General features: G+C 34.4%; 1 protein-coding gene across 1 annotated transcript in view; it reads right to left on the bottom strand.

Moving 5' to 3' along the window:
* Positions 1 to 12,208, bottom strand: part of LOC143253402 (serine/threonine-protein phosphatase 2A 55 kDa regulatory subunit B alpha isoform-like) — a 60,744-nt gene extending 48,536 nt beyond the window's left edge. The window contains 1 exon segment of the mRNA XM_076507235.1: positions 11,697 to 12,208. Within this exon segment, the coding sequence (XP_076363350.1) occupies positions 11,697 to 11,766 (70 nt within the window). The 5' untranslated portion in view covers positions 11,767 to 12,208.
* Between the last annotated feature and the right edge of the window lie 795 nt (positions 12,209 to 13,003).

Raw genomic sequence — 13,003 nt, 5'->3', positions numbered from 1 at the left:
CCTTTTCTATGGTATATCGCTGATAAGTCAGAAACAGTTGTGCAAATAGCCCTCGAGTAGCTTTGCGCGAAATTAAAAAAAACAACAAATAACAATGTATGCGTGCACACAAACACAAATTTAGATGTGAAGGGATATCTCATTCAAAAATTAACTAAAATTTGAAAAACTTCATTGTTAACAGGCTAGGTGTAGATTTCCAGTAGGAAAATAGTAAATTATAACATTTAAACACATGCTTTTTTTACTAGGTTAGCTGGGATTTAACACTTAAAAGTTTTGTTTTAAACTACATTTATATTACTTACGTACACTAAATGTTGTTATACGATGTAAAACGAATATCAAAATAAGATGCCTTTATTTTTTTCTTACTGGACATTAATAGAGTTAGATAAAAGTGAAAAGTTAACCTTATTTATATTAAAAAAAATTAAAAAGCACAGTTCATTTGGCAGTGACTTATAATAGCAAGTTTAAAACAGTATGTTATTAACACACTGCGTTTGCAGTATCGTATTTCCAGTTTTTCTTACCAAACTATATTTTGACATACACGTAACTAAATATTCCAGCTATCGTATCATTTGCTATGAGCCATTGCTGCTTCCCATTAAGTGATACAACAGCAAACTTCCTCAAAGAGTTTATTTAGCAAAAACGAACGTTTTTCTTTGAGTCTTTCTTATGTGACAATACAGTTAATCTTTCCATTCATACACTTGGATACTGACGTGAATATATATTCAATAATAGAGAAAGAAACGACCTTAACATCTTTCACCAAAAGTAAAATTTAAATTATGCTCACATTCCATCTGTTTTACAAACTCCTCATAGTAATAACAACTTCTTCTCCAATATCTTTAATTAAAAAACAAACAAACAAAAAACTAGTTTCTTTTCAACACAACAGACAGAGTTAGTTGTACAAGTAGTCACAATATTGTTTCTTCAAATAATATTTCTTTAGTTTCATGTACTACAGGTTCGAAACAGGGTTAAGTTATTTTAAAATAATTTTAGCTTTTTAATCACTTACAAATTTCGCTTAACGAGTATTTTAAATTCTGATGCTTCGTCCCACAAAGGTGGTTGTCGAGGTTTATCACCCCTACACTTTTCTTCACCGTTTGCATGTTTCCTACCGCTATGTTAAGAGAATTGAATAGTTTGTACCTCTTTGTTCAAAACAACATTTAGTTTGTCATATATTGATTATGAACTTTTTATAATTTAATCTGTATACACTTCTCGTTTAATGTACTCTAATCCTGCTGCATTGCACACATCACAAGCAAACCTTTCATACCACCCTTTCTGTTCACTTCATATAGATTTTGTTACTAGTTTTAAACAAAAGAACACAACTAAATACACCTACTACTAAGAAATGATTTAAACCACTATATAATCCAATTCAGAAGTGATTAAAGCAGTTTTATAAACCTCTTTATACTGTACTCAATAAGAGAATTGACATTACTCGCAATACGAGGTCTGTTCAAAAAATACGCGGACTGACGTCATAAAACAAAATGTACTTTATTTAGAAGTTACAGATCTGAGACCCCTTCAAAGTACTCTCCTCCCCAACGCACACACTTATCCCAATGGTGTTTCCACTTGTTGAAACAGTCCTGGTACGCTTCTTTTGTAATGTCCTCCAGCTCCTTCGTCGCATTTGCCTTAATCTCGGGAATCGTCTCAAATCGTCTTCCTTTCAAGGGTCTTTTGAGTTTGGGGAACAAGAAAAATTCGCAAGGAGCAAGGTCAGGTGAGTAGGGGGGGGTGGAGAAGAACAGTGATCGAGTGTTTGGCCAAAAACTCACGAGTTCTGAGGGCTGAATTTCGCAGCAACGCGGTGCATCTTTAATTTTTCGGTCAAAATCTCGTGACAAGATCCAACTGATATCCCACACTCTTCAGCAAGCTCCCTGACAGTCAGACGTCGATTTGCCCGCACAAGGGTGTTGATTTTGTCGACGTGTGGGTCATCAGTTGACGTGGAAGGACGTCCAGGACGCTCATCATCTTCAATGGACTGTCGACCATCTTTAAAACGTTCATGCCACTTGAAACATGCCGTACGCTTCATAGCAACATCACCGTAAGCCGTGTTAAGCATAGCAAAAGTTTCAATCACAGATTTTCCAAGTTTAACACAAAATTTCACAGCAAGTCGTTGCTCCTTCAGGTCATTCATTCTGAAATCCGCCAAACGAAAAAATCGCACTTCACTTAAAACCGCGTAGCTAATACACAAATGAAGATATATGCAATCGGGAAATGGCGTCGTAATCAGATGATCTGTGCGAACCTAGCGACACCAAGCGGATTCCCCTGGAACCAACTGGAGCCGCGCAATTCAAACAGTCCGCGTATTTTTGGAACAGCCCTCGTATATGTAATTTCACTATTTTTATTATTTAGTGTGCGACCATTTACAGCTACCAAATTACAAGTTATATATATATATATTTCAGCTACTTGTATCACAGTTATTAATGATACTATTTTAATAGTCTTCACACCCATCGCTATGTTCACAACGGACTTATAAAAAAGTCCAATTTGGAAATATACAATAAGTTGTAATTAAAATTCGTTAAACCAAATTCAGTTATAAACACTATTTCGCCTCTTAACTGTCATATTTCTTTATGGCAAGTTGGTATGTCAAAAATATCACAAACTACAAAAACCTTCAGGCAACGAAACAAAATCTTATTTAATCTCAATAAAATGATATCCTTATGGTTAGAGTTCCATTCTATAATCCGTAAATTCAAATATTTTCCTACATATTTCTCTTTCTCCTTTTTGATATTTAGATTTTTCTAAACCCAATATTCCTTATGGTGGGCAGAGTACAGACAGCCTATTGTGTAGTTTTGTACATAAATAAAAGTAAATAAACAAAACCCAATAATTCACATTCATAAAAATTATTCTGTAAATTTTTTCAAGCACCTGCCCCACGATTCTTGAAAAGTAGCAGTCGCATACTGTTACACTTCCCAACAAAATCGCGAAAATATAGTTATCAAACCTTGAATATCCTATGAAAATAGTTGTAACATGTTAATATCCTGAAATAATCATCTTTCGCTTATGTTCTTGAGGATGTTTTACTTTATAAATCTCCATAACAAGCAAAACGAAGCCATGTTCGTTGAAACACATTCTTTGTTCCACAATGAACATATGTTAGTTCCTCTATAACTAATCTGTCTGTAAATTGTTTCTTCTTGTTATGAATCAGGTAATAATTCAAAGAATAACACTCTCTTACGGACGCCCCATGAACGTTCTTTAACATTTTCCTCTTCTTAAAATTTACTGTTTTATCTTCGATACAGCTTTACAACTGTTATAGTTCGATGTTCAAATACGCCTTTTGTAAGTTATCTTTACAACTTTTTATTATCTTGAATTATTCAATAAACGCTTTAGTCACACAGCTCCAGATTTTAAACCAATTTGTCTGTTTTGCTTGATATTCTAATCTTTTAAACATTGTTTCAATTCCTTCTATATTTTAAATAGTCTTCATTGTTACTGTGATTTCTTAGAAACTTCATATACTGATTCTTTTAACCAATCTTGTTGTTTAACGACTTTAGCAATCGTTAGCATCTAAATCAAGATCGTCACTTCTCTTACACCCTGAATCTCTGTCTCTTAAAATTAGAGTGTCTGGTTTGCTTTGGATACAGAATTCAGCTCAACATCATCACATGTTTATAATAATAATGAAAGATAAGATGAATTCACCCAAAGTACTACTAGTACTTTACCCATTCACATATATAATCAACAAGCCTGACTTCCCACACATGTGGATTAACCACCATACCCACTCATTTTTGTAGTAATTATATAGAATTAACACACAAATCTTCACACCACATCAGCTCTCCCATTGTTCAGTACGCCCATGTGCGTGAAACACAAAAATTATTTTTGGGGTAAAATATTTATTGAAACAATCACCTTGAGGATTATGATAAAATCTACCTGAAAAAACAACAACCTCAACCAACACGATGTTAGCACCACAATCTGTATAATTGTATGTTTTATTATTGCACGTGGCTCCAATTTAAGAAACAGTAGAATTTCGAATCGTTGAAGTAGCAGATTGTATTAATCACGACTTAAGCGAAGGAGAATCCATTTTATGGGCTCTCTTACTACATTTTCATAATGATTTGTCTACGCGATTTCGATTTAGGTAAAATGGCATTTTCTTCATTTAAATTTTGATAAATATTAGTTGATCATGTTTGTCTCTCAACAGATGTGCGTACTTTTCCGTCTAGAGACAAAATGGATAATATTCACTAACAATGTGGCACACAGATACCAAAACGTTGGTTACATATCATTTAGAATTGTTTGTTTGTTTGTTTGTTTTGGAATTTCGCACAAAGCTACTCGAGGGCTATCTGTGCTAGCCGTCCCTAATTTAGCAGTGTAAGACTAGAGGGAAGATCTTTTAGAAATACTCAGTGTTTTATTAGTAATAGGATAATTAAATAAGATCATTTTAAGTTAAATTTAAGTTACCTGAAAACTTTATTATACATAAAAGCGAAATATTCTATTCCAACATCATAATAAAAATATAATTGTTGTTGTATAAAATGCTCCCAAGTAACAAAGCGGTATGTCTGCGGACTCACACCGCTAGAAACCGGGTTTTGATACCTGTGGTGGGCAGAGCACAGATAGCTTATTGTATCAAATGGTTTATTAGCGTTCTGATCGCTACTGTGTTCATTGTATCCCAGTCGGTTTGAAGAGTTATGGATTGAGCGATACGCGTCGTTAGTAATGGTTTGTTTGTTTTGGAATTTCGCATAAAGCTACTCAAGGGCTATCTGTGCTAGCCGTCCCTAATTTAGCAGTGTAAGACTAGAGGGAAGGCAGCTAGTCATCACCACCCACCGCCAACTCTTGGGCTACTCTTATACCAACGAATAGTGGGATTGACCGTCACATTATATCGCCCCCACAGTTGGGAGGGCGAGCATGTTTAGCGCGACGCGGGCGCGAACCCGCGACCCTCGGATTACGAGTCGCACGCCTTGCGCGCTAGGCCATGCCAGACCCCGTTAGTAATGGATATGGTAAATAAGTGTGGTTGGAATGCTATTATTATGCAACCTTTTAATTTTTGAAATAAAACAAAAAAACTAATGTCTTATGAGAAGTAAAATTGTAATAATTCTTTGTCAGTTTGTATTAGGTGAAGACACGATAACAACCATTATCGTATCATATGATTTGTACAAATGTGTTCCGACCAGCACTGTTTCTTGTATCCCAGCCAGCCTGAAAAGCTCTAGAGTGAGCGAAACATGTTGTCGACAACAAATATAACAAATACAGCGGTTTGATTACTATTAAAGTACACTCTTATATTTCTTGCAAAATTTGTAAGGGGCTAAATAAAGACTTTAGCGGTTAAAATGTAATAAGGCTAATAATAATGTTTTATAACGATTATAATTAGAGTAATTTGTTTTCACTGTTTAGTAGATGTGTACAACAAAAAAAGCACGCATATCAACTACTCTAGTTCCTGTGCATTCGAATCAAGATGAGGATTTGTTCAAGTTTTATGGGTTTTTTTAACGATTAACTCTTTGAGATGCGTAAAAAACAACAACAAATAATTTAAACATTAGCATATATACGATTTTCTCAGGACAATCAGTTGTGATATAATCAAATATTTCGAGATGGATGAGACACAAGACTGCCGGTTATAGGCCAATCATTAACACTTATGGCTTTATGATATCTAAGTTAAGACTAACTTGGTGACTGTTTAAACTAATAACTTACCGGTTTTAATTATAATGTATCGATCAATGTTCCAGTGGTTTTGTTCACAAATATATCAACCATAATTACAAAAGTAGAACAAAAGTTGCTGGAAAGATTACACTATTTTACACTCTACGCAGCCTACTTTGAATCGTTTGAGTTACAGACGGCAAACTGCCAAAAACGCTATCAGTTCTAATTCTTCGTAGAATGTTGTGTCATTAGAAGTAACTAGGTTGTTTTAGATAAAAAACATATATGCACCCCAATTCCTTCATCGCCGTCGTTACAATGCTTGTACAGTTTATATTATGAAAGTTTGATCAAGTAGCAACATTAGTGCTGTTTTTACGTAGTTACATTTAAACAACTAGCACAAACAAATAAATGTGGAACTTTAATCTTTACATTCCGATTTCTACACAAACAGCAGTCGTCATAACCCTTTTCGAAAAATAGCTTCGCAGACAAAAAACAACGCTGTAACTGAAGAGGTAAAAAAAATAAATCTGAAAAATGTAGTATTCAATTTTTGCAAAATTTATTCCTGGAAACAAACTCGTCTCAATCAAAATTGTTTTTTTATATGAAATGTTGATCCAACCAATAATAGCAAAAATTCTGTATTCGAACTAAACAATAGCCTTTATTTTTTTCTTTTGGCAAGTATATTCTTCATCAACAGTTTAAAATTTATGAAATAGTTACTTCAAAACTTGGGAAATCACTGACGGCTCATAAACATTTATAACTTTGTAAACATAGAATTAGGGACAGTATGAACTGGCTCTATAATCTACAGAAAAATGGTATGAATCGTACGTTATATTTGGAAATAACCAAGTCTTTTCTTTTTTACATATATAATCATTACTTAATTTACAGCAGACTTGTTCTAAACACTTTCCATCTGGATCTAATCAGCTTAGCTTAAATTTTATGAAGATTAGATGAAATTAATATAAACAAACTCTTTGGAGTTCGTGCACAATCATGTTCTAATCTTACTATTCAAATATAAGCCTTTGAAGTTCACAAATCTGTACAAAAACTTTGCCCGAAAATAATGACTGTTTATGGCGAAAATAGTCGAATTTATCTTTCATAAAATTTGAAGACTCTCTTTAAAAAATGCGAGCTTTGGTTTAATGAAAAGGTAATAACCAATAGGGAGCATACTCAACTTTAAAAGCTCAGCTACGTATACATTTACAATTTTTTTATAAAGAAAGGTTCAACAGAATAGTTAGGTGTTACGACCCCCCCCCCTCATCCCCGATGTTTTATCCGTCTGGGCCAGTGTACGCGAATAGGTTTGTCTAAAAATTACTATTAATTACAAATGAAAAAAGAGCATATACGTACACACGTCCACAAACATACACACACAAATATCTCTTTGAAAATTTTATCACAGATTCTTTCGTATGCTGCGAAGTTTGTTTCAGTTACTGAACAACTGGATGAAACTGAATTAATTAGATTAGAATAAGTGAATAGATTTAAGGCATAGAAAAATGAGATTCAATTCAGTATTCAAGTTCTAAAGACACCTTATTACATGTGACCCACTGGTACAGCGGTAACTCTACAGATATACAACGCCAAAATCAAGTGTTCGATTCCCCTCGATGGTCTCATCAGATAACCTGATGTGACTTTGCTATAAGAAAACACTACCACCGCCTTATTATGAGTTCACATAGATTTGTTATTTGATATCATTAGAGATACGGAGTTATAACGCCGTATTTCGATTTCCCTCGGTGGACTCAGCAGATAGACAAACATGGCTACGCTATAAGAAAACACACACATTAGGTAATTATTTTATTGTTTTACTCCTCTACAAAAATCCAATATACCAAAATCCAAAATTACCAGTTAAAGATAACACAACAGAATATCTTAATCTGTTGTGTGTTCATGTAACTATTTCGCAGGGTATAATTGGATCTTCATCAAATTTGGTATGGAAGTTCATTGGGTCCATGCGGTGGTTAGAAACAAATTTTCAATTTTAAGTTTTGCAGTTTTTTGGGATTTCTTTTATGACTACTTCATCCCCTGTTAATGGACCTTAACCAAATTCGGCATGAAGGTTTGGGTTTCTTGGGTCCATGTGGAGATACCAACAAGTTTGCAGTTTCACATTTTGAATTTTTATGAGCGTTTCTGTGTTTGTTTTTTTACAATTACATACAAGGGAAGCAACTTTTTACGTCTTACAATAATCTTTCGTTAATCATGAATTTACATAACTTCCGTTCAGGGGACTGCTTTCGGTTTAAATTTCGCGCAAAGCTATACCAGACCTATCTGCGATAACCGTCCTTAATTTTGCAGTGTAAGACTAGAGGGAAGGCAGCTAATCATCACCACCCACCGCCAACTCCTGGGCTACTCTTTTACCAACGAATGATGGGATTAACCGTCAAATCGTAACGCCAAACGGCTGAAAGTGCGAACATCTGTGGTGTGACGGGGATTTGAACCCGCGACCCTCGGATCATGAGTCGAATGCCTTATCCACCTGGTCATGCCGGGCTTGTATAATAAAGGACGATAAATAAATAAATAAAAAAACACTACAACGATATTAAAATATTCTTCAACAGTGGCATACAAGGAGGGTCATAGTGTGAACTAAGAAACCGTAATTCTAGGGTGTGTCGCTTTTGTAGTAGATTTCAAGCTGGGCAGTTTCTGTTTTTCCATTATCTAGCCTTGTGAGTTTGCCAACCCGAAACTCACAATAATAATACTAAAAAGGTATAGTCGCATACGTTGCTTGTTTGTGACACGTAAAAATAAGCGGTGCTTTTCAGATTGAATTGGTGAATTCAACCAAATGGAATTGACTATTTTAAGTATCAGGTTCAATCCGAAGGCGATTCTTGTGTGTCTTTTTTTTCTAGCCAGGCATTCATAAACCTGACTCTGAGAGGAGTATTCAACAGTCAGTGTTATACTTTTATCTAAAATAATTTTCTCAGTTTAGTTTGTTTTTCACTTTCTATCTTCACTTGTCATGAACTTTATATTATCCAATTACTTATCAAATTTCCTATCCAATTAGTTCTTGAATACTATAAAAACTTCTTATAAAACCTATTTTACAGACCTACTGACTTCGCGCATGCCCCACGGTGGTATTTCTGCAACCGTTTACTGCTAGAAGAGGGGTTTCTATAGCTGTAGTGGGAAGAGCTCCGATACCATTTTGTGTAGCAGTGTGCTTAATATTAATAACAAACAACTTCACGCACACGTTCCTTGACAAGCATAACACACACTTTGCCTTGAAGATAAATCGACTGTTAATAAAATTTTAACAAACACTCTTAAAGTTCTATAAAATATCACTTTCCATTTATAACTGGAAGCGTTAAAATTTGTTTACCTATTTTACCAGAATGTATTGTTGACAACAGAATTCAAATTGTATTATTATTATAATTTCCAGATACAGTAAAATTGAATTTGCAGCTTACAAAATATCCCCATAATTAACTTATTGAACTCATGGAAAAAACAAGTCACTGATGTTATATTTCTACAGTTTCAGAATGTAAAGGATTTTTTTAGTTGTTGCATTTCTACAATGTCAAATGATAAAATATTTCTGTAATGCTACATTTCTACACTGTCAAATGGTAAAGCATTTCGTTAGCTGCATGAGATTTAACCGTCAACATTTATAATACATCAACGAACTATTAAGTGAGGTGCACGTTTCTGTGGCAACGGGTCACGAGCCATGAATTCTTGGCTACCTAAACCACGCCAAACCGGATTTAAGAAAGTTTAATGACATGTTGTGTTCCTTGTATGGTGACATTTATATTAATCTAGCTCAGAAATTCCTGAGATATCAACCAAATGGGTACAAAACACTTTGATAAGATATATAAAAATATATTAGGAGTTGCATGATGAGGAAGCAATCAGAATCCAGCATAAGGTTTACTGATCTTAGATTGAAAAATACTTATCATTGTATAATAATAAAAAAGTCTCGATGTTGAAAAGAGCAAAAAATTGCATTTTTCTGTGTGAACAAAACTTTTTTTCAATCTAACCTGCGAACCTTTAAATCGTTCCAAGTTATACAAATAAAGAAAATCTATATTACACAAAAAATTGTACATAATTAGAATAAAACCCGAAATACGAACCTCTACAGTACATATGATGATGTTGTTAGTGCATGTAAGAACAAAAATAGCAGTCCTCTTCCCTAATTTTATTCTAGGTTGATTCTAAAAAGGGCACATTAAATAAGGCTACAATGTTGGAATGCACTTTGGGAAGCACTTGCATGTATCTTTAGTACATCTCTTAAACAGGCCATACCCCCTATACAGCTTTTGCCAAATCATCTTCATTGTTTTGGTATTTTAAACCATAACACAAACCGTTAACTTTATATAATACTAAAGCATATGGTATTTTGTTTCCTACAGACTAAGCTTATAAATTTCTAAAAATAACTCCAGTTTTCATATACGACACACACTTCTGTAGCTACCAACAGAAAACATACAAAGGCAGTATATGATTATTAACATTGCGAGTTATTTTTATTGTTAACAACCTTCTAAATAGACTGTTAAGGTTGTTATATTTCCCAGTTTCATCTTCTATAACATAAACTGTAGTTATGCTATAGTACTGGATGCATGTGGACTCTTAAGCCCAAGAAAACTATAGATGGGAAATAAAAACCGAAACCACGAATAAGCGATAAATAAATAAGGGAACAAGCCTTTTTTATTATTTATTTATTTACAGCGAAGCCACATCGGGCTATATGCTGAGTCCAACGAGTGGAATCGAACCCCTGATTTTAGCGTTGTAAATCAGTACACTTACTGTTGTACCAGCGGGGGCCCTTTACTTATTAATCTACATAAATACATTTTTTAAATTTTTATCAAACATTTAACCCTTTTTTCTTCACCGAGAAAAACACATTTAAAATTTCAATTAATCTATGTATATGTGCATTGTTGTGAGGGGCTGTTGGAATCTTAAAATATTCCATAAAATGGAGGAAGATTCGTACTAACCATAAAATTACTTGTTTGACTACACACACACACACACACACATATCAACTGAGGCCAGACACAGCCAGGTGGTTAAGACACTCGACTTTTAATCTGAAGGTAAAGGGTTCGAATCCCCATCCCATCAAACATGTTCGCCCTTTCAGCCGTGGGAGCGTTATAATGAGACAGTCAATCCCACTATTCGTTGGTAAAAGAGTAGCCCAGGAGTTGGCAGTGGGTGATGATGACTAGCTGCCTTCCCCCTAGTCTTACACTGCTAAATTAGGGACGGCTAGCGCAGATAGCCCTTGATTAGCTTTGCGCGAAATTCAGAAACAAACAAACAAACAATAAAAATCAACTACACGTCACTCTGAAATGAAATTAGTTCGGTTTCTCCTGTCTGTGACCCTCAGTGGCACAATGGTATGCCTGCAGACTTTACTGCTAGAAACCGGGTTTCGATACCCGTGGTGGGCAGAGCACAGATAGCCTTTTGTGTAGCTTTGTGCTTAATAACAAACAACAACAACCCCTGTCTGTCTGTCTTTTCTCTCAACTTTTCCATTTTCAGAGGAGTTCAACTACAATTAACTCTATACTGATGTAAAGTCTAATTAAAAATATTAAAAGCAACCGTGGCAACATAACATGATTGTCAAAACAGTGCTTTTAACATATAATAATTACTAAAGCTAACACTGAAACAAAGAAAAATCCTTTCGCAGAAAATTACTTGAATTGTGAGACCTAGTAAATGAATTACAATATTTAAAAAAAAATTGTTTATTAAACTATACTTACCTTTCTTTGGCAGATTATTGATAATGGACCCGAGGCGTGTCCAGCTAGATTGACGAATTAATTCAGCCATTTCAAAAAGTGTATGTTCAAACTTCAAGTCGACTTAATAAGTCACGTGCTGATTACGTGCTCATATATGATCAACTTCCAATTCACTATACAGTAATTCAGTTATCGATCAACTGAATATTAAATACTCCAGCAAGATGAAAGCGTGTTTTTCCTATATTTACGTTTTTAAACCAATGAAAACCTTGCTGTAGAGCTAGTTTCTGCTCACAGCAAGCTTCTTACACCAGAAGTAAATTTCGATTCATCACGGTATTTCTGTCGTGCATAAGTCGTGAATTCAAAAAAGCTTGAAGCTACGGGATTCACTTTTCTTGAGGATCATTTCTCTTCTCAGTTGACCTCATAAGATAAAATGGTACGTTTTAGTTATAAACGTAAGTCACTAGAATCGAAATAGTAAGTTGCTCGTTGCTTTTATACTAGTTTATTTTCGTGGCAATGAAATTTCGGTAAACACACATCGCGAGGGGATCGAGACGTGACGTTATTCCTCGTGGCAGTAGAACGGCACGCTCATCATGTTCTACGGGGAAGCCACTTAACATCAATGAGACCTTTTGTTGAATATATATGAGACAGAGGTAATAAGGCAGAAAGAGAATTTAAATATTGATTTATTTTCTCCAAGGACTATACTATTTTGTCAAAATACACAAACTTTGAGGTTCCACTGAGATCAAATTTTATGACGTTGTTTATGCAACCACGTGATGCTTTGTGCTAATCCTTGCGACTACAGGTGAGCGACAGGCGACGCACCGTCGATGCTCAGTTGAAACTAGCGTAAAGGTCAAGTGACAAGATGTACCAGAATATTATTTTAATTTATTAGTGTTACCTGATGGGTCATAAATTTTAAAAATCTTCTCGTCTTTAACTTCTATAAAATACCATATTATTTAGTAATCGGAATTTAATTGAGGTACGATAATATATAATTAATGCTAAAACGTAATTGAAATACTTTCAAAATTATAAGTAAAATTAGTAAAACGAAAAATAAACATAATAATGTAAAATTAGAAGAAAGGCTGAAATTGTTGGCATAAAAGTTTTAGCATGCGAAAAGCAGAGAGAACGAAGTCCATAAGTTATGCTAAAAACAAAAACATAGATAAAAAGTTTAATGTAATATTGCAGAATTTTAAGAAGGAAATAGGGTATGGTGATTACAAATGAAGAAAACGAATGGTAACAACTAACACATAAGAATCAGGTAAAAATTAGTTCATTTT

Source organism: Tachypleus tridentatus, chromosome 1 (assembly GCF_004210375.1).
Source record: "Tachypleus tridentatus isolate NWPU-2018 chromosome 1, ASM421037v1, whole genome shotgun sequence".
Classification (NCBI taxonomy): domain Eukaryota; kingdom Metazoa; phylum Arthropoda; class Merostomata; order Xiphosura; family Limulidae; genus Tachypleus; species Tachypleus tridentatus.
The sequence above is the reverse complement of the archived record's forward strand: the minus strand, read 5'-3'. Positions and strand labels throughout refer to the sequence as shown.